Source organism: Leopardus geoffroyi, chromosome A1 (genome assembly GCF_018350155.1).
Source record: "Leopardus geoffroyi isolate Oge1 chromosome A1, O.geoffroyi_Oge1_pat1.0, whole genome shotgun sequence".
NCBI lineage: Eukaryota > Metazoa > Chordata > Mammalia > Carnivora > Felidae > Leopardus > Leopardus geoffroyi.
In genome coordinates, this window is record NC_059326.1 from 80,641,636 (window position 1) to 80,666,796 (window position 25,161).

General features: G+C 50.3%; 1 protein-coding gene across 16 annotated transcripts in view; it reads left to right on the plus strand.

The window, feature by feature from the left end:
* The window catches only part of ARHGEF7 (Rho guanine nucleotide exchange factor 7), a 135,685-nt gene that overhangs the window by 21,773 nt on the left and 88,751 nt on the right, over positions 1-25,161 (plus strand). For 8 of the 16 annotated variants that reach the window (XM_045482189.1, XM_045482296.1, XM_045482303.1 and 5 more), the window contains exon 2: positions 7,966-8,052. In XM_045482189.1, the coding sequence (XP_045338145.1) occupies positions 7,966-8,052 (87 nt within the window). Of the gene's footprint in view, positions 1-6,525; positions 7,796-7,965; positions 8,053-25,161 lie in introns of those variants that run through there. The other 8 variants (XM_045482219.1, XM_045482238.1, XM_045482288.1 and 5 more) reach the window with 6 other exon arrangements.

Genomic DNA, 25,161 nt, shown 5'->3' on the forward strand with positions numbered 1-25,161 from the left:
ACTCTACTGCCAGGCAGTTCACTGGGTTAGGGTCCCAGCAGCAAAGGGACGGTGCAGTAGTAGAGGTGGTTGAAGAGTTTAACGAAGAAGCTGTTGACAGAGTGTGGGCAGGGGTAAGGACAACCAGTAAGAGACGTGGAAGCACCCCAGGAAGCCACGACTCCCCCTAAGCCTGAAGGGAAAAGTGGGGGAAATGTGTTACTGGAGCTGGTGAGAGCTTCCAGTGGGAGCCGTGGTCTGCAGCCAGTGGTGTGTTGGTAAAGACTTAACAATGGGCGTCCTGTGGTGTGGAGCCCTCATTTGTAGTATCTGCCAATTTCTGTGGTGTAAATACTTGTACTGTGGCCGATTCCAGCGACAGATATGGTGTTACTGAACACAGAGCTGGCGGGGCTGGGGGTGGGGGGTGCACATAGGCCCTTTTGGGAGCAGCTCCAGCATGTCACTGTGGCTGTCAGGCAGCTGCCACCTGGCTCCCGTAGTGCTTCTGGTTGGCCAAATCCCCACAAGTGAGGGCAGGGGAGCCGGGTTCCTGCAGTCGTCAGAGGTCTGCCTCCTGGAGCAGGCTGGTGAAGTACGCGGGCTGCATAAACTCGGGCAGGTCATTTCTTCTCAGCCTCTGCTTCCTCGTCTCTGAAGAACGGAACTGCCTCATGTTCTCTGACTTTCTACGCTGAGGTCCTCTCACAGATCAGTGAGTTTAGTGACCTAAGCAGGCAGTATGCTATTTAATAGGGAGCTCATGTCTAATGGGAGAGATCTGCACAAGCAAATCTGGCTACAGGGTGGGGGCTGCAGACAGAGCCACAGGTGTTCAGAGGAAGTAATTCTTGGTAGCTGTGGTCATGAGGCTGTTGATGTTCTGTGGCTGGGAATTTGTTTGCCCAGTGGGGGGAATAAACAAGATTTCTTGATTAATGGTTTAATCTACATCTGCCACTAGTTCTCTGCGTATGGTCCTGCTACCATCAGCATCTCCTAGGAATGTCAGAAAGCCACGTCCTTGGGTTTCACTCCAGATCTACGGATGGAACTTTGGCAGGATGTAGTAATGTCACTCTAGATGATTCTGATGCATGTGTTTGTTTGAGAAACACTGAATTATACCATACCAGTGTTCCAGATTTGGGTGAAAATCAGGCAGATGGGGAATTTCAGACACCCACCCTGCCCTCAACTTCTGGAATATACTTGAAACTTAATCAAAATCTCTGGGAAGTACAATCCGGGGCAGTTAAGCATTTCCCAGATAGTATATGCTGTGACAGTTTTCTATACTCTTGATCTTAATTGTTGTGGTGCGTGGAACCTGCTTAAATTAGATGTGTTGCTACAAGTGCCTATTCTTTCCTAGGAAGTTTTGTGAACTCAGACTCTCGAAACACTTTCAGTTGGAGAGAAGGCAGCTAGCTGCCTCAGTTGGCACTTTGCTTGGACCAAGGGTGGAGCTGCTTGTTCCCAGCGTGGAGTGGGTGGTAGAGAAGAGCTGAGAGGGAAACTGGACAGCTGTGGAGGTCCCTGAAGTGTGACTGTGACATTGCTGTGATTTAGTTTATTGCCAGTTCTCAGAGCATCTGACACATCCTTTATCAAATATGGAGTACAAAAGCCATATTTCAAAAGGAAGATCACAATGGTTTTGGGACTCTGCCTTTGACGGATTAGAGTTCTTGATTGGAAAGCCTGGAGCTAATTATTGTGGGGAACTTGGGACAGGATTTCTGGGGAGTGAATTGGGCTATTGTTGGTCATCGGAAGGTGGTCACTGGTGATTGCCCTGAGGAGTGTTTGCCTTTGGGTTGTGAGGCATTGGCAATTTTATGTAAGGCTCCTGTGAATGTTCTTATAAGTGGCTTTTTGTGGATGTGTTTTCATCTCTTTCAGGTAAGTACCTAGGAGAGGAATTGCTGGGCTTAGGTATGCTTAACTTTTTGAGAAGCTGCCAATTTTCCAAGTGTATGATTTTACACTCCCATCAGTCATGTGTTGGGCTCCAGCTGCTTTCCATCCTCACCAACACTTGATACTGTTGACCTTTTCCACAGTATCCATTTTGGTGGGTGTGTAGTGTTGTCTGAGGTTTTAATTTGCATTTACCTGATGACGCTCACTGTTGTTCACATAGCTTCTTTACTGAAATACGCAGGGGACCTTAAATGTTTTTTACATCATCATCTCACATGTAGCCCTTCTACTGCAGGCTGCCCCATGACCTCAGCTGCCCGTGAGGGCTCATCATCCTCAAAAACACCACGGGCTTCTCAAATGTCACACCTTTGAAAATGCAGTTCCATCTGTCTCTTCACCCTTATAGCTCTAACTCAGATGTCCTTTTTGTTGGTTAGGCCTCTGGCCTCCCCTGTGTCCCCCATAGAACTCCTGTTTCTTTTCTCTGTGCTTCTATGGCCCCTTGCCATGTTGTGTGCGGTTCCTCCCTCCCTCCCTGAGGGCAGGGCCTTGTCTCTCTCTCCTTTGCAGTCACAGTGCTTATCACGTGCTCTGGCATGGAGTCCAGATCCGTGTTGTTGAACTAACTTGGTATCCATTTGATCCTGCCATCAGTTCTGTGAGAAAGGCTGAGCCTCAAATTGGGATGATGAGGGAGTAGACCCAGAGGGGTCAAGTGTCGTGTCCAAGGTCAGTATGTATGTTACAGGGTCAGGCAGTACTTACTATCGTTTTCCAAACGTGTGTTGTCTGTACAGTATTCTTTAAATGAGCCAGCTCCATGCACCCACATGCATGCAAGTGGAGACTTTTAAAGGAGTTCAGTTCCTCGGCTTGCACATGCACTCACTTGTAACTGACTTGCCTGAGAAGGTGCCTGAGGTCTGGGAATGCAATGAGTGGGTTCAGCTGTCCCAACACCCGCTTCTCCCAGTTCACATAAGAAAGGCAGACCGTACACTCATTTGTTGTCTCCCTGAGGCACACTGCTGCAAAGTGGAAAACCTCCCAGCTGTGTAACCAGGAGGTATCCATGGTGTTGAGACGTGAATGGCACTAACGTCTGGAATTGTGCAGCTCAGGGGTTTCTACTTGCTAGCTTTCATAGAGATCGCAGGAGACCCGAATCATGCTGTTAACTGAGGATTTCAAAATTTTATTTAGGATAGATTATGTCTAGACTTTGGCTATGTCATTCAGAAGGCATCAAAAAATCCAGTTACATAACAAAACCCTTTCCATTTCTTATTTACTTATTTTTAGGAACAAGGTTTCTCAGTGTTTGCATACAACCCCCGCCCAAGACAGGACCAGAACTAATGCTGGACTGTACCTCCTTCTAGCAATAAGTGATAGTTGTCCATGGGTAAATGAGCTAATTAAAACAACACCACCACCACCACCACAATGCTATACATTTCATTAGGATATACATTTCCAGATAAAGTTTTACTTTTACATTTGATAAATTTTCCTCAGAAACTTGAAGGTATTGTTCCCATTGTTTGCGTGCTCATAATGGTTGTGTTTAATTTAGAAGAACAATTGTAACAATTAGATCTTTACTAACCTTAAAGGTAGAGTTGATTCTCATTACTTGTGGTAGTTGTGTCCTACAAAGTCACTGTGAACACTGAATTAGCAACTACTGAACCACTCTTCCTAGGGCAAATACCCGGTTAATTTCCTTCCAGACAGACATTGCAAGATTTTGTCAACCAGTCAACACATAATCTTGTTTTAGGTGTATTTCCACTTGGAGACGGCTTATTTAATACACGTTCCTTACAAATAATTAGTTGCATGCAGGGTTTCTTCATAGTACAACACAATTTGTTACAGCACCATGAACTGTTTACCTCTTCAGTTCAGTTGCACACGGTGCACACTCAGCAAACACATACTGTATGCTGCATAGTACAGTAATGTAAGAAAGCCAGCCCTGAACACAGCATTACGCGAAGCTTGAACGCTTGAAATTTTGTGAAAACATTAAAACCTTACTCGTGGTGGAGCTGTGGGCTTTGTGATGGGGCAGTGGGCAGTGTGGTTAAATCTCTAGACCTTGGCTTGCCCCACAAAAACCAAGAGAGTAGGTGACGTACTCGGCAGAAGAGGAAGAAGTCAGTGAGGGTGACACGTGAGATCTGACAGCTCTACCTCAGGAGTTCGGCTTTCACAACGCGTTGATGGTGTCGGCAACTCTCCCTCCCAAACTGGCTTGAAAAACTCCTTCAGCCTTGTCTGCTTGGCTTTTCGCCTCAAATCTTTAAGTGTTTCTGCATAAGGGACGAATGCAGTGGAGGTGAGGCGCTTAAATGTGAGGCTCCGTTCGAGCACGGGGTCACACTCTTCCATGTCATGGAAAATTTTTTCCAGAGCAGAATTCCATTCTGCTATTTTGGCTGCTGTGAGAGGGACAATTCTTGGAGTCTTAGGCTGACCTTCATCACTGCCATCATCATCGCTGATGCCAGTGCCATGCTTTGCTATCTCATCCAGATCTTTGTTGGTGGGTTCTACTGCCATTTCTGCCAAAATGTCCTCCACATCTCCCTCCCTCATGTCTCTGAAGCCTTCTCCACTTATTTGCTGCGCAATATGCATTATGTTTTCCACACTGTTCTTTATATTTTCTCTAACACCTTCAAAGCCTTCAAAAGTTTTCACGCAGTCTGGCCAAACATTTGCCCAACAGTTATTAATAGTAGCCTGCCTGATGCTGTCCCAGGCTGTGCTGATATAATCTATAACGTTGCGTATCGTGACGGAATTCCAGTAGTCCATCATGGTGGTTTCCTCGTTGGCATCAAGAGCCTCAAAAGCCTTGCTATAAAGCTCCCTGGTGTAGTGGGCCTTGAAAGCTTTTATTATCCCCTGACTGAGGGGTTGGATGAGAGAAGCAGTGTTTGGGGGCATGAAGAGAACTTCTATGTCAGGGTGGGCATTTTCAAGTTCTTCATGGCAATGAACTGGGGCACTATCCAAAATTAGTAAAATCCTGAAGGCAAGGTTTTTGCTATGGAGGTAGCGTTCAGCTTCTGGGATGAAGCAGTTGTGGAACCAATCCCAGAATATTTCAGACGCCATCCATGCCTTTTTGTTCCACCTCCAATGGACTGGCATACGGTTCAGATTTTTCCCTCGAAGTGCTCGAGGGTTTTGTGCTCTGTGTACCATGAGGGGTTTGCACTTAAAGTCACCCTTGGCATTGGCACATAATAGCAAGGTTGCACGGTCTTTGAATGATTTAAAGCCAGGAGCCTTGGAGGCCATTTGCATTATATAGGTTCGTCTGCCAACATTCTTGTAAAACAAGCCTGTCTCATCAGCGTTGAAAACCTGCTCTTCCATATAACCCTTTTCATGTATAATGCTTAGCAGATATTTTTTAAATTCTTCTGCAGCTTCCTCATCTGCAGGACCTGCCTTATGTCCAAGTTTAACGTTTTTCATGTGGTATCGCCTTTTGAAACGTGCAAGCCAGCCTGCACTAGCTGAGAAGGGTTTAACCTTTTCCTGACCCTGGGTAACATGACTGTAAATTTCCTTGGCTTTCAGCCTCACAACAACACTGTCTACCATGCTCTTTTTATTGGTTGTCATCTCCTGAATCCACAAATTTAGCTGCTTTTCCATCTTTTCCATAGCCGCATCACGCACTATAGATGTTACTTTAGCACTTTCTGGAGCAGCCTCACGTACAGATCGGCGAATATCGTCTTCCTTTTTCTGGATGTACCGTATTGTTGATTCATTAACGTTGAACTCACGGCCAACAGCACTGTAACTCAGGCCTGAACGAAGCTTATCTAACACACGTATTTTCTCTGTAAGGCACATCACAGCCTTCTTGCGCTTAGGAACATTAGACAGTGCTTTAGCGCTACGCTTGGGGGCCATTTAAAATAGCAAAGTCACCAAGAAGAACCACAAAAATGTGAAAAACGTGATGCCAGTAGACGGTGAAAAGGACATCTGCTTACCTTAGGAGCTGAAGCAAGAGGGCAGAGCACAGTCTTGTTCAAGTTTAGCTGGGAATGTGTGTCATGTCTGTGAATGACTGGGAAAGTGCCACCAGTATTGATTTTGGGGTTACAAACAAATTTTATCGAGTAGGTGAATTTGGACAGAATCCGTGAATGAATGAGGACGTGGACTGTATTTGTATGGGTCTCTTGCCAAAACAAAAAAACCCAACCAAACAAAAACAGTGATCAGTAAAAATGGTTTAGTATAAAAATGTCTTACTTTAGCATACTGTTTTGTTGCAGGAAGTGGAATGGAAAGACGCTGAAGGAGAAAAGAATGTAAAATGTCTGACTTTTAAACAAGGAATTTGTTCATAATTTTTTAAGATGGAGAATGGCTATTTCTATTGTTTTTTGAGCTACTGGACATAATTTTAAAGCATATTTAACAGTTTCAAATGTCCTCAAGACATCAGAAATTAAAGCTTTGCAACTACTTAAAATTATTAAGCATGCGTATTTGGTGCATACTTTTTCAAAATTCTTTTATGGAGAGGAGCAAATGGACCAGGAAGCAGCTTTGGTTTATCTGTTCACAGAAAAAAAAAAAAAAATCCGTTCAATTTGGAGGAAATATGTTGGCAATTTCTTCTAAGGATTTTTAATTTGTAGGAAAAAAAGGGTCTGAGTTTTGCCCTCTTTGTACTTCTTAACACCCTTGTTTTTCGTTTTGATTCATAACTTTAAAAGACCCAAGCTTGAAATGAAACCAAAGTATTCCTGTAAGGCCTGATGGAATGCTGTGATATCCCCATACAAGGACAAAAGTGCCCCGAATGTCCTCAGATGCTAGAATTCTGGATGATGCTGTAGTGTAGCTCTCAAAACTTAGTCTTCTTATGTGTCAGAACGACAAAGGGCCCTTCTCATGTCTCCGGCTTCTCTCTGGATTGCTCTCGGTTTTCTTGACCTTTCTGGTCCGGGAGGCTGTCAGTAACTCCTCACACGTGTGGCAGGTGGCCCTCAAAGTTCTCTCTTGGCAGCCTGCACCGGGCCCTCCTTGACGCTCTCCGCCCGTGGTGGAAGCCGCAAGACAACTGCTTCCTAGCTGACTTGCTCACTGATGTGTAACTGGCTATTCTGGTTAATCATTAATGAAGCACGTGGTGTGTATTCGGGAAGGAAAACATTGCACTTCAATCCCAACATGCATAATTTATATTGCCAATTATTCTAAATCCTCGTAATAGAATACCGGTTCCACTCTCCCAAGCCGGTGGCTGGGAAGAACTGAAGATAGGGTTCCCTCCAGCCCCTTCAGGGTTGCTCACCGCTGAGGCCCTGCTCTCCGGGACCCTCTGGGCAGGGCGCGCTGTGTCCGCTGGGGCCAGGCGAGGATGAAGGCCAAGTGCCGGGAGGAGGAGTCTGCGCGTGGGCTGGGTCAGGGGGGCCGTGTCGGAGGATGAGAACCACGCGCTGGGTGGAGGAGGCCGCGCGTGGGACCAGGTGCGCAGGTGCGCCGTGTGTCCGAGGACAAGGACCCGGTGCTGGGAGCGGGGGAGGATGGAGGAGGAGGAGGTGGAGGAGGAGCCCGAGACTGAGGCCGCGGGTGGGGCCAGGTGCGCCGCGTCCGAGGACAAGGACAAAGTGCTGTGGGGAGGAGGAGGAGGAGGAGGCCGTGGGTGGGGCCAGGTGCAGGGGACAGGCGGCCGCGCGTGGGGCCAGGTGCACCGCGTCTGCCGGCGCGAGGGCGAGGCCGGAAAAGGCGGTGCGCTGGCCGGCCGGGGCGCGGTCTGAAGACGTCACTTCCGGTGGCGGCCCACTTCCTGGAGAGGGCTGGGGCCTGAGATTGGTGCAGCCCAGAGGAAGGAAAGACGGTGAGCAGCGGCGGCGGCCCAGCGGGCGGGCGTCAGGGGCGGCCGGGGTCCCTCCGGGCCGCCGGGGCCGCCCGTCCGCGTCCTCTCGCCCGGGGCCGCTTGCCGGCGCCGCCCTGGGTCGCGTCCGCGGCCTCCGCGCCGCCGCTTAGCGCCTGTGCTCTGTGTTGCAGGTTTACCCGGAGCCCCGGAGCGAGAGCGAGTGCCTGAGCAATATCCGCGAGTTCCTGCGAGGCTGCGGGGCCTCCCTGCGGCTGGAGGTGAGCGGGCGCGGGGCGCCAGGAGGGGGGCGGGCCGGGCTGGCGGCGCCCGAAGGCCCGGGGGAAGGGAGCGAGCGCGGTCGCGGGGCGGGGAGGGGCCGCTGCGTGCAGCCCCGAACTGGGCTGTCGTCGCTCTGAAGAAGAGCCTCAGGAGCTCGTGGGTAGGTGTCACGCGTTTGTGAGAACCGTTCCTAAGGGGTGCGGTCGATTCCTTGTTCCCTGCCTTAGCCTGTGCTTTTAGGGGTTCCCCGGGGGACCCGCATTCAGGGCTGGGTCAGCCCCTCAGAATTTCTAGCGGGTAAGCGGGCAAAACCGGGCACAAATGAAAGGACCTCAAGCCCTCCCAGCCTCACTCCTTTCTCTGCTTTTTTTTCCTACCGCCAGAAGGTAGGCGGTGTTTAGGTCGGAGATAAACCTACGTCTTGGGGAGTGTACCCGGCGGGGTGTGTCTGCTGTGTAAGGTTTTGTCACTGTTCTAAATACGGTCTTTCAGCGGCAGTTCTCTGGAAACCTCCTTTACAGCTCATTTTACCATATGATTTTTCCTAACCTTGGGGTAGTGCTTTTGATCTGGAAACCTAGACATTGTTTCATTTGGGAACTCCAGCTCGAAGTGGTTGTGGTCACGTCTGTGCTTCCATCGTTTCCTGCTGCTGCTTTACCACCTGTTTCCTTATCAGAGCTGAGCTGAATTTGAGCAGGCTGGCGGAGAAGAGTATATGAATGCATCTCCAGTGGAACCTGTTGTGTAAGAGGATTCCATAAAGTTTTCCCCTCTTAGGACAGTCTTAGTGTGGGTTTCTTGGGAGAAATCTAGAAGTCCAGTCGGTGAGGGCAAGTTTCATGGCAACTCATTTGTTGAAGTTACACTGGCATCAAGAAACCAAAATCCTGTTCTGCATGATTGTGAACATTAAGGTATCTCTTTTGTAGTATTTGAGGTCTGTGAGGAAGTCCCTTACAGGTACCTGAAAGGCTTAGTAGAGATCCCGGAGACCCTAGGGCTGTTTAGGAGGGGGCAACATTTCAGAAGGGCTTTGTCATCTTGTCCTGGACTCCCCTATTGGGCTGTGAGAATATGTGTTCCTGGTAGCAACGTTTGCTTTTCCTTGACCTTTGTTGTGAGACTATTTTCATCAAACTGAGTTTTGGTTGTGATAGTAAATTTGAAATTCAGTTTGCACATTAAATTTACAACCTCACAACTTCAGTGTTCAGTGTAGGATTCTGTAAGAAAGTATTAAAGTGGAGTCTTAAAAACCCTTTACCCTTCGCTCTCCAGAGGCTGCTGTTGAAATTTCATATCCTGTCTATCTTTATAACGAAGAGTTTAATGATGCTGTAGGAGAGGTCACTAACTTATCCCAAGCATCTAGAACAGTTCTTGGCATTATAGTAGGCCTTCAATAAATCTGCAGTTGATAGCAAATAATTGATTTTTTGTTTATAAGGAAACTTGTGGCTAGTTTTTAAAGAGTTTTAAAATTTAAATTCGGTAAATAAATTTGAGAGGCATGTTTTGTTAGCATAGTTTCAGTCTCCGTAGTAACTCACACTTCAAACTCCTAATTGCCTAGGATAATGAAGATAACAAAACACATCAAAACTCTCACATTGTTGAGTCACTCTGGTTTTTGTTTTGTTTTGTTGTAGGAAGTTACCCTGAAAAATGAGTTCTGTATGGTGTGAATCCTACTTGGGCTTCCAGACTTGTTCTGATCTGTGGTGTGAAGGGACTGGCCTATTCCCTGAAAGGTGGCCTTGCATGTGGACCACATGCAGCAGTTTCCCAGGGTTTTTTTTTTTTTTTTTTTTTTTAATTTTTAATTTTTTTTTAACCTTTTTATTTCTGAGACAGAGACAGAGCATGAACAGGGGAGGGTCAGAGAGAGGGAGACACAGAATCTGAAACAGGCTCCAGGCTCTGAGCTGTCAGCACAGAGTCTGACGTGGGGCTTAAACTCATGGACTGCGAGATCATGACCTGAGCCAAAGTCGGACGCTCAACTGACTGAGCCTCCCAGGCACCCCTCCCAGGGTTTTTAAAGAGAGATACATAGAAAGGGAATGGGAAGGGAAGGACCTTGCACTTCTGAAACGTGTTCTTGGCTTGACATGTTTCATTTTTACGACCTTCTGAATGATGAGAGAAACTGTTGGAAATTACAAACACAGACCCAGAAACTAATCGCTTGAACTCCAGGTTACCTTCTGTTCTGGTATCTGTCAAGGTGCCTTTTTCCAAGAGTTGAGACAGAAGTGTGTTTGTAACAGATTATTCTGGGGATGTTTTACTAGTGTCTTAGCTATGCCAGGATTTCTTCCAGGAGCAGAGGAACCAAGCGCTGTGGTTACTGTGTCCGTCGTTTTGGTCCGCATCTTAATTAGCTGCAGAAAATGAGGTATTTTCCCCAGTGGGTGGTTCTGATCATGAAAAGAGTTTTAAATTTAAAGGAAGTTTGTAAATTTTGTATTTATTAAAGTTTGAGAGACCATTTACGTTTTAAGTTGGAAAACATTTTTTAAATTTGGCGGGGGGGGGGGGGGGATAAAACCTGTAGGAAAACCACACATATGGCTTTGAACTTTTCCTATTTCTCACTTTTTCTTTGCTGCCTATCATGCATCTTATCTGAATCTTTCATATCCTGGAATAGTGTGTAGTTTGCTAAGAATTCAAGTTTTTTTTTCCATGTTTCTAGTAGTGTGGTAAAGTAAGATCTGATGAGAGCTGACCTCATTTAGAACTATGGGTTATTACAGTTGACAATTCTCTTAAACTTCCTGACTGAGGAGCTGGTACTGTGGTCCAGTTACCTTGGAGAATGTGTGGAGAAACCCTGGTTTACCTGGTATATGTGGCAGGGACAGAATTGTACATGCCACCTGGGTGAGGGAGAGAATCTTGCTCATGCTAAGTGCTGCCTTGTATAGTTTTCCCCATTCTCCATTTGGTCTCTGGTTTCAGTTCTCAATCACGTCTTTATTGGTAACATTTTCTAAAGGGCTTTGACGTGTTACTTATTTCGCTCCTCGGTCTTGAGTTCTCACAGCCCTGGTCTGGCAGTGAGCAGGCAGAGCGCAACCTCTCCGTGCTCTGCATTGGCCACCAACTGCTGTTGGGGCCGTGCATGTGTGTTTCCTGATCGTCCAATGGGGCACTGCTAGGGCAAAGGTGTAGGGGCTTTTAAATGCCATGAACACCTGCTAGGTTGTCTCCGGAGACGTTTTTCTCCCTTTGCCTTTCCAGCAGCAACAGGCAGGCACTACTTGTTCCTGTTGGGTGTTTTCTTGATCTCTGGGGGATGGAAGTCCCTTGGGCCAAATGTTTTGTCCTCCTCGGTGTGCCTATTTCTGGGTAGATGGTGAAGCAGATGTGGGGCACTGCAGATTCCCCGCACTGCGCTTGCATGAGAAGGACAGGGCGACAAAGAAGGCTGCTGGAAGAGGCAACCGAAGTCGCGAACCTCCGAGCGTTTCCTCCTAGCTTGTTACTCGTCTCTGCCACTTTGCTTTGTGCCAGTGGGAGGGGCTGCCCTGCGCAGGCAGGTGCTCTGGCTGCAGGCACGTCACAGGCCTGTTGCTGACGGTGCCCATCGCCCTCTGTTTGAGGGGGGAGGCTTTCCTTTGCTCTGATGTCTAGAGAATGAGGAGGCCTTTGGGTGGCCCCTCTAGCATTGGAATCGGCCGGACTGATGGAGTTAGGAGGTTAGCGGGGAGGTTTTGGAAAACATCGCCCTGCGTGTTTCCAAAAACACTCTTGGCTGTATTTTTGAAGGATATGTTCTTCTGTTATACTACCACGTATAGTATTTGATGCTCTTTGAGATTTTTAATCAAGATTATGATTGAAATTTTGTCCAAAAGAATATTTAAAAATACTACTAAAGTTAAAATTGGCTTACTTGGAAAGTTAAAACTTGTTGACAAAGGCTTCAGAATTAGAGCAAAGTCCAAAGTGTATTTCTAGTCCTTTCCCTAGGGAGGGATGCCCCCCAAGGGTTACCTTTGTCTTAGATCTGGGCAGCTGGGTGGTTGAGCCTCACTACAACTGTGTATGAAGGTGTAGTTGAGGTCACACAGCAGGGTGTTTTCCTTCGTCCTCGTCACGGTTGGCACGGTAGTGAGCTGGAAATGGCTGGTGTCGTGACCTAGTACTTGACTGGTTTTATTGAAGAAACTCTTGAAGTTCATTCATCGTGCCTTTGTCAGAACTTGCCTTTGAGGAAGTTGAGTTAAATTTGGGAGATGATTATCCTGTGAACATCTGGTGGGTACTAAAAGCAAAGGAAAATTCTCCTCAGATGTTATAGCTATCTTTACCTTTTCCTGGCAAAAAGTGTCAAAGTTGACCCTCTGTCTTCAGTATTTGTGTCTTGCCAAGGTGTCTTGTAGGGTGAACAATTAGTCCCTGTGCACCCAGGTTGATTTTCCAGTGTAGAAAACCGGTTAGGCCTTCCCCCAACTTGAGATCTGTGGGGTGGCTGTCGCATAGATGGTGCAGTCCTGCACATGCAGTGTGAACCTCCTTTGTAGTTCAAAACTGCAGTAACTACATGAAGTAAAAAACGTGAAGCTCGGTTTAATAAGCTTTTTAACCTAGAGTATTCCTAATGTCTCAACATCTGCTTGTTGAGATAATGTTTTTTGCACATCAGGTCTTTATAGTTTGGTTTGTATTTGGCACAAGCTCCTCCCATTCTGGTTCGGTCACATTTCAGGGTCTCAGCAGCCCATGTGGGGGCTGGTCTGTGTTGGATGGTGTCAGTCTACATTAAGAGGCTGTCATCTTTGAAATGAAGGGGACTGACATTTGTTGAATACAAGTAACGTACCTGTGCATTTTGTTTGTACTGTGTACTTGTGACTATCCCGCAGAGGGGGCGATAGACCTGGGGTGGCGGGCGGGTCTTGGGGCCCGGCCCGACAGGTGAACGGGCAGGATTTGTACTCCACGCTGGCGGTTCCACAGAGCTCCTGTGAGCATGCTGAGGCCTGGAGTGCAAGTTAAGCTGTGGGATGATGCGGACGTGACACTGTCCAACTGACTCGTGGCAGGGGCCACAGGTTAGTCCTCCGAGTTGAGCTGGTGGTGGGGCTGGGCACCCTGAGGTCTCCTAGGGCTCTGGACTTGGCTTAATGCTCTGCTGGCACCGGCTGAAATTCTGAGGAACTTTGAATCGGGAGGGCCGCATTCTGTTAGTGCTGGACCGTAGGGTTGGACGGCTGGTCCGCCCTGGCGGTGGCTCTGGGAGGCCTGCAGCAGACAGGAGCAAGCAGCTCCAGACCCTGTGGTAAAACGTGTACTAACCCGCTAGATCTTTCTTTTGTGTGTGTGTTTATTTTTAAGAGGGGGACAGAGCACAAGCAGGGGAGGGGTAGAGAGAGAGAGAGAGATACAGAAATCTGAAGCAGGCTCCAGGTTCCCAGCTGTCGGCACAGAGCCCAATGTGGGGCTTGAACTCAAGAACTGTAAGATCATGATCTGAGGCGAAATCAAGTCCGACATTTAACCGACTGAGCCCCCCGGGCGCCCCCAAACGCCCTCGATCTTTAACCAGCTGTGACAGGTCGCACCCTTCGTGACCCCGCAGCATGGCCAGGAGCCTGAGGCCCTGGGAGATGGGCATCTGCCTACAGTCCAGAGCTTGTGTCAGAGGACTCTGTAGCGTCCTGGCTCACCACGAGACTCCTGCGTGGGGACCGTCCTTGTGCAGCCCCTGCAGAGAGGCAGGGACAGTGAGCTGGGCCGAGTGTAGGGAGGGGAGGAGTGAGGGTGGTTCATGTCGTAAATTTTGTCACCAGTCCTGTTAGTCTCAGGCGAGATAAAGTCTCGAGTACAGGCCCAGGCAGCCTGGCCTAGCCGGGTGAGCCGCGTCCCTGGTCCTGGTGATGGGAGGCGGAACAGTGAGACCCAGTTTTGGACCTTGGCCCGTGTCCACCTCTCTGTGAGAGACCTGCCATGGGGTGCCGCTTCTGCTACGCAGTTGGAGCAGCACCCTCTCGGGTGCGCTGAGAGCTGTCCTAGCTTCCCAGGTGCCTTCATCCCCCTGTCTGACCTTGGTAATGGCAGGACTTACTGTGGACCCAGGTTTTGTGTTTTGAAGGCTCCTGTGGATGGGTGGTGCAGGAGAACATGGGGTGAGGAGCGAGGACGGGTCTCTGCTCCCAGGAAGAGGACTAGGCCACAGGCGGGCACCGGGCCGCACACTCAGGAGGTTACTGCACGGCTTGGATTGCGGTTTTCACTGCCGTGTTCTGTTTCTTCAACAAGCCACCAGCTTGGGGACCTGGCCCCTGCTGGGCCTCTGTGGACAACTGTTGAAACTAGTTTGAGTGTGGCTGGTCGACCAGGCTCACGTGAGACTTGTAGGACCGTGTCTTAACTGGCTGCTCAGCAGGTACTGGCGCCACTTACCATGGGTGTGCGCATCCTGTGGCTTTTTGCTACTGTGAGAGCGCAGTTCTGCTTCCCTCCCTCCCTGCTGCCCCTGGCCATCTGCTCGCCTCCCTAGGCTGGGTGGTGGCACTTGGCTTCGTTGGCCGTAGTCTGTTGAGCCAACTCCCTGCAGCCTGGGTGGAGGCAGAAGGCAGAGGATCTTCAGTAGCACAGCTGGGTCTTTGCGCTTGTGACACGTGGGAGTGGGAGGGGACCCGAGGAGGTCCCTGTGGCCTCGTTTCCCATCTTTGAGCAGACGGAGACCCACAGATGTGTGTGGGACACGCGTATGTCCCTGGGAGACTGCCACAAGGGAGTGGTCCAAGCATCCCTCAGGTGTGCCTGGGTGGTGGGCAGGTCCAGGGTGGCCTTCGAGCCTCTGCAGCCTGCTCCTGACGTCTCCCCAGCTCACTCTCCCCGGACGCTATGGTGCTCTTCTCTCGCTCCCGCTCTGGCCACTGATACCCCCTGCCTAGATTACTGCGGCGGCCCTGTGGCGATCCAACTCCTCTCTTGTCCTTCTCCAGGCTGGTTTCCCTCAAATGCAAACCTGACTTCCGTTTTCCTGACTCTGATTCTGCTTTGGGTCTTAGGCTGAAATCCAGACTCCTTGGACCTGAGGGGAGAGCAGAGCAGGAGACCAAGGTGCTGTTGGGCCAGATGACGTAGGGGTCTTGTAGATCACCCGAGGACGTTGGGCTGCCCTCTGTGAGTTGGGGCTGCCGGGGTGGACCCGTGAGGTAATGTGACCAGAGTCTGGGGAATCATCTTGGCTGCTCTTTGGGGCGTAGACCACAGGGAGTCTAGGGCAAAGGCAAGAAAACCAGAAGAGGAGATGGCGAAAATCCAGGGAAGAGTTGATGACCCTTGACCCGCAGTTAGAATAGTTTCTGTGGCAGGAGTTGCATACTTTGGTTTCATGCAAAGTGTAGGGATGATTTTCTCGTGGACCGCAGAGGCGTGTGAAAACAGAGTCCGAGAGAACGAGGCTCTGGCCTGAGCAGAAACCATGGCCATTGGACGGGGAGTCTGCTGCAGTCCAGTGTGGTGCTCTGTGCCCAACATCCTGCAGTAGACCTGTCCTCTTTGCTTTGCCGGCGATCAGCGTGGGTCTGATTGGGCACGGGCCGTGATGTCAACTTGGAGTTTGTGCGTGCACGAGCTCCTTCCACTGCAGGAAGTGCCGCCTTAGACCAACTTCAGGCGGTCTCCTCATGATGCTGGATCAGGTGACCCCACTCCGTGGCTGTGGACAGGGCCGTATTCAGTGCGTGCTTTGTGTGTGTGTGTGTGTGTGTGTGTGTGTGTGTGTGTGTGCGTGCGTGTGCGTGTGCGTCTGTGTATGTGTGTACACTGCTCTTCTCGTTGGAGTGTGAACGTGGAGGGCAGCATCTATGCATTGGGTCGTCTTGTACTTCTGTCCCCCGTGCTGGCATGTAGTAGGCTCTCACTGAAACTGTTGAATGCCCAAGACTAAGGAGGAAGGGTAGGAGAAGTCCTAAAATTGAATTCATCAGTGTTCAGCTTTAAGCACTTAAAGTGATGGCTGGCCCCATCTTCTCTAGCTCCTGTCACACTGGTCTGGTGGGCCACTCGGACATGCTTCCTCGGAATGATGGCTGGTGCTTCTGCAGGAAGCCTGGTCTCAGCCATGGCAAGCTGCTGGAGAGGTGTCTGTGTGCAGGACTGTGATCACGTGTAGCACCGATGAATTTAGGACGGCTCAGTTGTGCTTTGAGGGTGGACTTGCTCTCCTCTTAGGCCAGACCTCAACACGGGGACTGATGAATTGGGCCTGTATGAAGGTAGACTGCCAGAAAACTTGTGGGAATGTTCAAGAACAATAGAGGATGTCCGGGCCTTTGGGACTCGTTTTCCTTCTCTGTGAGATCTAGGTTTCAAGAGCATCCCTAGGTCTTGGGACCTGTCTGTGTGGTCCTCTGAGAGGCAGAGGATGGGATACTGTAATATTTCTACATCAGTTTATCGTGTTGATAATGTTTGCTTGTTGCTCTCAAAAGGCACTTGTTTTTAAAACGCTGGTGGTTTCAGGACGCCTGGGTGGCTCAGTTGGGCGTCCGACTTCAGCTCAGATCATGATCTCCTGGTTCGTGGGTTTGAGCACCATATTGGGCTCACTGCTGTCAGGGTGGAGCCTGCTTCGGATCCTCTGTCTTCCTCTTTCCGCCCCTCCTCTGCAGTCTCACTGTCTTTCTTACAAACATGAAAAAAAAATCTTTAAAATTCTAGCTGTTTTGTCCTTTCATAGCTGTCCGGTTTTGTCAGAGCTTCTTCTCGGAGCTTTTTCATGCTTTGAAGAAACTTTTAAGGTGCTTCTGTAAGAAGGGTAGCCTGGAGATTTTCCAGACTTGTGGCCAGGCCAGTTCAGACATGGTGCTTTTTTTTTTTTTTTTAATTTTTTTTTTTTTTTTTAACGTTTATTTATTTTTGGGACAGAGAGAGACAGAGCATGAACGGGGGAGGGGCAGAGAGAGAGGGAGACACAGAATCGGAAACAGGCTCCAGGCTCTGAGCCATCAGCCCAGAGCCTGACGCGGGGCTCGAACTCACGGACCGCGAGATCGTGACCTGGCTGAAGTTGGACGCTTAACCGACTGTGCCACCCAGGCGCCCCTCAGACATGGTGCTTTTGAAATGAGGCCCTGCTTGGTTGAGTAGGACCTGCAGGATCATGGCACAGCATTAGATGGCCTGTTCCCTTTCACTTGGTGACTTCACTTGGGTCTGAAGACTGGTTCCAATCTGTAGAGTACCATTCGTTACCTGCATCCTTGGGAAATGTATCGCAGACACTGTGTTGTGTGCCACGACGTTCTGTTGCTGGCCCAGTTCTAGGCTGCAAGAACCCACTGCTGACCATCCTAAGCTGAGGGGAGAATTGGTCCTAGAAGTTACTTCTGGTAGCCTTCTGGTTATGTTTTCCAGAACAGGAAATGCTGCTTATATAAGTTTTTAAAAAATAGGTTATGTTTTTTTCATGGTCAGTAAAACTAATTTGTTAATTATAGTCTTCTGTGTTACACTAAATCCATCAAATGAAGTGAGACATTCCTGTTTCTGCCAAAGGGAGAGATCATTTGAGCCCATAGGTCTCTTACAGAAATTTTGGTTTCAGTGAGTACATAGCTGTTCAGTAAAATTGATCTCTGGTTCTTGCACTTTGTGAGACAGTGTAGCATGTTGGTTTTCTTTTGCTGCGAAACCAGTTACCACAGATGGAGTGGCTGAAGACAATGCTGTTTACCACCTCTGTTCAGCATTGAGGCTGCTGGTCTGGGGAGCTTGGCAGGGCTCTGTGCTCAGGGTCTCACGGACCGGGTGGTGGATGACGGGGCTCTTAGCGGGGACCTTGAGGGGGAACGTCGGTTTCCAAACTCCTGAGGTGGTTGGCAGAATTCACTTCTTAGTGGTTGGGACCGAAGGCCCGGTTTCCTGGCGCCATTGGCTGGGTGTCGCTCTTTGGTCCTGGGGCCGCTCCGGTCCTAGCCGTGGGCCTTTGTCTTCAAAGTGGCATCAGTTCACCTGTGTCCGGTCTTGCTGCACACACACCTCTGACTTCTCCCTGCTCCGATGGCAGGAAGCTGCTGGCAAAGGGCTAGATCGCACCCACCCAGCCAGTCTCCCTTTGACTTTGCTCAGGGTCAACCCTGAGGGACCTCTGCAAAACCCCGTCTGCTGTGGCTTGTAACAGCAAGTCTGCAATGCCGTCGTGTCACGTTCCGAGCCCTGAGCGGATCGAGGACAGGACTGTGGTATCTGGCGAGCAGGGTGTAATCCTGGTGCTGCACCGATAGTGGTGGCCCCAGCCTCCTTTCCCACCTTTAACCGAGCCGGACGAAACAAACTGGGGGAGAAGGGACCAGCAGCCCCGACCCCAGTTGTGCTCAGGGTTGATTGAAGTGGTGTGCTGGGGGTGACTGAGCGTCCTCTCTCAGTGCTGGGGGCTCTTTGTGCTGATGTGCACACGATAGGGACGGGCACTGGCCCGGGGGGGGGGGGGGGGCGGGGGCATGAGGACCGAAGGCGGCAGGAAGATGGTCGTGCTTCTGGGACGGAAGAGCAGGTCTCGGCGTGGCAGGACGGTGGGGGCTAAGTCCTGTAACGTTGTAGCCTCCAGCACTCCTGGTAAGGTCCCCGGTTTTCTGACTGAGCCGACGCACTTGTGCTCTGCATGGTTGGCTCCTTCTGCAGTCAGGTATGTCCATGTTGCTTGTGCCACAGCCCGGACCCAGGTGGGCCCTCTCCTCCCCGGGAGGCCCAGTCAGGCGTGCAGTGGTAACTGGTTGTCGTGCGAGGGCGCCCGTTCCAGTCTAGAGGAAGGAGTGTGGAGGAAGCCAGGGGCATGTTGTCAGCTTGCGTCTGGTCGCCCTCTATCCGTGGCAGGCTCGTACACAGCCTGATTTGTTCTCCGTTCCTTGATCCTCATGTGCTGCTGCCCGGGGGGTGGCCCGGGGGCCTCTGGCCTGTCCTCTGTCCTGACCGTGGCACTGCCCTGCTGAAACCACCCCTGTACATGTCCCCCCCTTACTCAGATGGTCATGTCCAGGAGCTTTACTGTATGGGTGGGACTTCTTGTGACTTGACCCTTGTCCACTTCTGTCCTTGCCCCTGCTCTTGGACTTCCTGTCCCAGGCATGTCAAGTTCCTGGAGATGTCCAGAGTACTACGCTCATCAAAGTAGTAGTGTGAGTACTATGCTCACAAAGTGTGTGTGCCGTGCTAGGCGCTGTGCGAGTGGCTTCACGTGTTACGTTGAAACCTTGTGACGACTCCCTTGAGCTGAGACCCTGAGCTGGAGAGGTTGAGGAACACGGCCACAGTCACTCGGCTATGAGTGTTGGGGCCAGGTTCAAGCAGGGTGTCCCCGGAGGGGGTCCTTCCTGTGCCCCATCCTGTCTGTGCTCGGAGCCCCCCGTGGCCTCTGCCCCCCATCTGCATGTCTCCTCCACCAACCCGGTCCCTGCCGTTTCCCTCTGTGGCACCCTCAACGCCGTATCCTTGCTCGGACTGTGGACTCCTCGGCCTGCTTCTAAGCTTGAGTTTTTGGTGTCTGTCACTTACTAGGCACGGAGTAGATGTTGCTTGACTTGGTAAAAACACCCGAGGTGCCCTCGCTAGCCTGCTGGTGAAGGGGCTCGGCATGTCTGTAGAGCCCCGTCTGGTGTCTCCGCTCGCCCTTCTCCCCGCCCCTGTTCACACCTTCACTGTTCCTTCCGGTCACTCCTTCAATTTTTGTTTTCTTCCCTTCAGGGTCTGGCTTCCCTAAAGGACTTGTGGCTGAGGTGTAACTGAACAGGGAGCCCCCTTTTCTCCGTCAGCAGTGGCTGCCGGTCCTGATGGTGAGGGTCGGCCCGAGGGGCCAGGTGGCCAGCTGTGCGTGCACAGGAGCCTCTGGTGGAGCACAGTAGGGGCTGCCTGGGGACCTGGTGGCTCTGCTCTTCAGGGGAGGCTCTTAGGCATATCGACCACACAGACTTCTAGAATCAGAAAGGACCTGGAGCTGGGGTGCCAGGTGGGGCCAGGAGAACACGATGTGTGTGGTTCAGTCGGTTGAGTGTTTCTGACTCTTGATTTTGGCTCTGGTCATGATCCCGTGGTGATGAGATCCAGCCCTGCGTTGGGCTCCGAGCGGAGTGTGGAGCCTGCTAGGGATTCTCTCTCTCCCTCTGTCCCTTCCCGTCTGTCTGTCTCTCTCACTTAAGGAAAAAAGAAAAAAGGGCTTGAAACTGGTTAGAAACTTGTATTGGGCGAGCATGTGTAGCTGTGCTCTGAGGAGCTGTGCAGGTGTCCTGTGGAGAGCAGCAGACCAGCGCTAGAGCCCTGTGTGGGGTCCAGACTGGTCTCTGCCCCCTATGTGGAGATAGGAATTGTCCTCAGCCCCTCACTGGGGAGACCCTAGGAGGGTGCAGGGAAGGGTGGGCAGGTGCGTATTGAAGAAACCCACGTAACTCTTGACCTTTTGTTCCCTAATCTAAAAAGGGCCCAGATTCCTGTTGCAGGCTGGTCCTCGTCCTTGGGTGACTTTGGAGACGGGTCAGGTAGAGGCACTGATGGAGCGGAGGCGGGTTGGGTTGGACATGCGTTCTGGATGCGTGTGGCGTGTAGGCAGGGCTGTGCCGGCTGAAGCGGGGGGCAGGCCTGCCCCGTGCTGGGACCCCCAGCCTGTGGTGTGCTTGCATCTGTCCCTTTAGGTGCCGGACGGTGGGGGGGGGGGGGGGCGGCTTGTGTGGGCCAGCCCGGCCGACCGCACGCCTGGGGGGGGGTCGCTGGCAAGGCTTTCCCCCAGCGTCCGGTGCACCCTCATGGCCTCCCGCAGTGGGGAAAGGGTTTCTGGGTAGGAGCCCTGTATTCTCCTGAACAGCACTAGGCTGCACGTGTGTTCTTTCTGCTTTGCGGTTGAATAGGATGGTCAATGTTGGCCAGTTGAAGGGGAAGTGCTTTATCGAAGGATTATCTTTTATTCTCCAGTAAGGCCTCTTGGTTAAAAATGTCAGGACTGATGAGTGGGAGCGGCATGAATCTAGAGCTTGAGCATGTACGGTCTGCAGAATCCTGAGTGCTCTCTTTGCCCAGAAAAGATGCTGGTCACTTAGTGTGGTGCCTTCCCACCTCTGTCCTTTTTCCCACCTTGTTTGAGGCTTCTCAGGATGTCTTAGTCCTCACTTCTCTACTTGGGCTTTAAAAACCAGCAGAATCCCCGCTGGCCGCCTGGGAAGGGGAGACCTTTTCCTGGCAGGTAGTTGCCTGAAGCAGTTTGCGTCCCCGAGGAGTTCCTGTAGGTCCTGGGAACCGGCGAGAGGGCCAGTTCCCAGTGAGTGATGACCAAGCAAAACAAAGTCCGAGGCCTCTCAGACCACATTTGGATGTGAAATCTGCTTTTCGTATGTTTTTGTAAAAAATAGTTTTCTAACCAGAATATGTATTTCCAATCTATTTTATATTAGTCTGCATTGGGTGTTTTCTCGGGTAGTTGAGGGAAACTCACTGGTCTGTACTTGAAGTGCTAGGACAGGACATGCTGTGGCTCTTCCCACCTTCCTCCAGGCTGAGGGGGGTGCGTCCCCTTCCATCCCTTCAGGGAGGACTTGTAGGTTAGAATGGATGGGGTTCCCTTGGGTTGCAGAGTTGTGGAGCTTTTAAAACATTCCAGAGTCCCCCTGGAGAGCCTGACTTAATTAGTTGGTTTTTAAAGCTGACCCAGTTGGGTCCCTCAAATTAGGGTTTGGTGAGGTGGGGAGAATTGTGGCAGTTTCCCCTCAAACTTACAGAAAGGCCAAGGATCCTGCCCAGCTTAGGACAGGCACAGTGGGAAGTGTACTTTCCTCAGGCCTCCTTCTGGCAGAAGCAGCCAGTCGGCTGAGCTGGGGCGGGGGTTTTTGAGGCAGCGACTGAGATCCTGAAGTGACACGGGGCTGATCTGGTCTGTGGATGGTGAGGGAATGCTTTCATTTTCTACTTAAAAGATGCTGGGGGTAGTTTTGGGGAGCTCAAACAAACCTCCTGACCTGCCCCTTGCCCTTTTCTTGGAAAAACCTAAGCTAACACATTAGAAGGTAGTGTGACGTCCTGTGCCGTCACTTAGGTCACCATACAGACACTTTGCCGCCTGGCTCTGAGTGTTCACATATTCTCTAGCCACTTAAACCATGTGGTAGGCCTCCACATGCCTGCCTCTGAACACCCCGTATGTACGTCTTTAAGATGAGAATATTCTTCCTTAGTTTCCCCACACCGTTCTTCTACCTTTCACGTTTATTAGGACTCTTATGTTTTTGGGGAGTCCAGCGTTGTTAACCCCGTAGAGTCTGGTTCAGGTTAGACATTTTAGGTAAGAATTCTACACACTGAAGATCTATATTTCCATGGGTCCTATGAGAAGTGCTTCATGTTGACACTTCATACCGCTGGCACTGAGTTCCATCCCTTGGCTAAGGTGACATCCACCAGGTCTCTGCATTGTAAAGGTGGTCTTTGTCTTTGTGCTTAGTACATAATCTGTGGGGTGGTGCCCCACAGCCTTTCATCTGATGCACTTAGCATCCTGTGATGACCCTTCCTGAATTGATTGGTGTCGTGGTGGTAGCTGCATGGTACTGGGGCCTTCTGGTGCACACTGCCTTTGAGATCTTGGTTCTGGGCAAGAACGTTTGGCGGTGGTGTTTGGCTTGTAAGTTAGAAAGTTGTGTGTATTTTGGCCGGTGGAAGAGCTTACCTGTGCTTTCAAGAATCTGTGTGAAGGTCATACGGTGTCCTTTGTGAACCTGACCATTCACTTCTGAGCTCTGTTTACCTTTTGTGCCAGCTTTCCATTGTCCATCCAGCAAATATTAGTCCCCGACTCTTGCTGACGCCGGGAGCTGCATTTCATCCACGTGGGCCTCAGGAGCGTATAGGAAAAAGTTAAGAGGAAGGAAGGAGTACAGATACAACATTTGTGTATGAGGAGAAATGGTAGAAATGCAGAGAGGTGGAAATAAGTTCTTAGAGTTGTGTACCAGCGGCTTTGTAGCAATACTGACTACTTGCCGTGTGGCCTCTCAGTGCCAAGTCAGCCACAAGGCGGTGCTGTGAGGGGGGCGCGGGGAGCCCCGGTCCAGGGAAGGGAGACCAAGATGGGGAGTGGGTCCATGAGATGCCCGGTGTCTAATGTTTACCAAGGGGCAGTGCTGGTATTTGACTCCAGGTTTAGGGAGAGTCCACACCTTGTAAGTTTAGAATAACCGGTCTGCTGCAGCAAGGGCACTGGGTCAGTGCAGTTAGTTGGACGCCCCATGAAAGGGAAGAGGAGAGGTGCATTTTGAGGTGCAGTGCGATGCGGTGTCTTGTTGGTAAATGTGTTCACGTAGAGACCAGCAGCCTGTACCATGCAGCTGAGGGGATTTACATGTGACTTAGCAAGTTTACCTGCAGAATCTTTGTGTTCTGTGTGTCCCCCATCATGATGGGTGTGACGTGTAACTCCCTGAAGCCTTTCAGTGTAGTGAAGGATTTATAACCTAGGAAGGACTTTGAACCAGTGATCATTAGCAACTTTATTTAAAGCTTGAGTAAATGCCATCCTAGCTGCATTTGCTAATTCTTTCAGTGTGAGGTTATTAAATTGCATGTTTATTATGTGGGTTTTGTGTTTGTATACTGGTTGTAATGTAAAACAAAGTGTGTGTGTCTGTTCTGGATCATCATCGGGAGTCTCACGACCATCAGTCAGATGTCCTATTTTGAGGACCAGGCAAGGCTGCTTAGGGGCTGGGAAGCAGGTGTGGAGGTTTCACAACTGCCCCGGCTCTGACCTGTCTTCGCCCTGACGAGACCTGGAAACTTCCCATCTTCTGAGATGATACTTAACGTCTTCAGGGTGTCTTTGAGCATCTCATTGGGCTCATAATGGGGTAGCAGGGAACGTCCCGTGATGGGGCAGCATTCCCAGGGAGTCTGCCGTAACACCGCTGGGGTAGAAGGGGATCCTTTGACCATTTATTGGATAGGACAGGTTCAAAGATCTTGAAGAGCAAGTTTGTATTTCATTGCAAGTGGAGAATGGGAAAGTGTTTCTCCAGGTGGTGGTCAGTCTGCACACAGTTGATGAGGACCTTCTGGAACCCTGCTTTGCCCTGGGGAAAAGTATCCATGCACAACATGTGTCTCTGGAGCCTCAGCCATGTGTGGCAAGTAGGGTGGAAGCATGCAGGTGGGATCCAGGGCTGAGGCTGGAGTCCTGCTGGAGTGGAGCACATGGGGTTGGGGTGCGGAGAGAGACGCTTCACATGGCCAGACTTGAGAAGGTGAGTGGGCGGATACCTGGGTGGGTAAAGCCAGCAGCTCCCTGGTTGGCCTTGGTTGAGCTGAACCAACAAAACATCGTGGATTTGATGAGCTGTCCCGAATAGGAATTGAAAGAGAATCTGAATTGTGGCATTTGGGGTTTTCCTTCCTTGGGATATGTCATACCCTTGAACTTGAGGGGAACGTTTCAGTGTGGAAGATTATAATAGGCACAGACAGGTACCCAAGCATTTTAGCATTTTTGGAAAGCTGCTGCTTTTGGTGGTGGTTGCTTTTGTTTGTTTGTTTGTTTGTTTTTTAAGCAGTTGGGCCCAGCCCTCAGGACTCTCAGCATAGCCCTGCCAAGGTTAGACCTGAGACCAGGAGGCTGTAGACTGCTCTAGGGAGGCATTGTGCCAGCAGTCACGTTGTAGTCCTGTTATGTCATTGTGTGCCTGCTAACAGGCTCTGTTAAATGTACGTACCTTGAAATAACACTGACCTGAACGTCTGTCTGGGCATGTGGACGGCATCTATTCAAGTCTCCTGTCAGGTACCAAGTACTGTCTGTTTTCTCTGCTCACTCAAAACTGGAACTGCTTGTCTACTGAGAGGTCTGTCTGTACAGCGTTGAGCAGTTTAAAGAGTACTTTCTCAGTTTGTCGTGATAGCTAATTGTCATAAAGACCTTTGGATTTTCACCTTTAAGAGTCCTGATCCACTTCTGTGGTCCCACCGTGGCTCCCTTCCTTTGGATCCCCGAGAATGGGATGGATTTAGTGCGCTTGTCCTGCCTCCCAGCTCCTTGAAACATCTCTGTATCTTGGTTTTCACTAATTGCGTTGTCTAGTAATTCTTAGTTTTTCAGTACTTTTACACATTTAAAT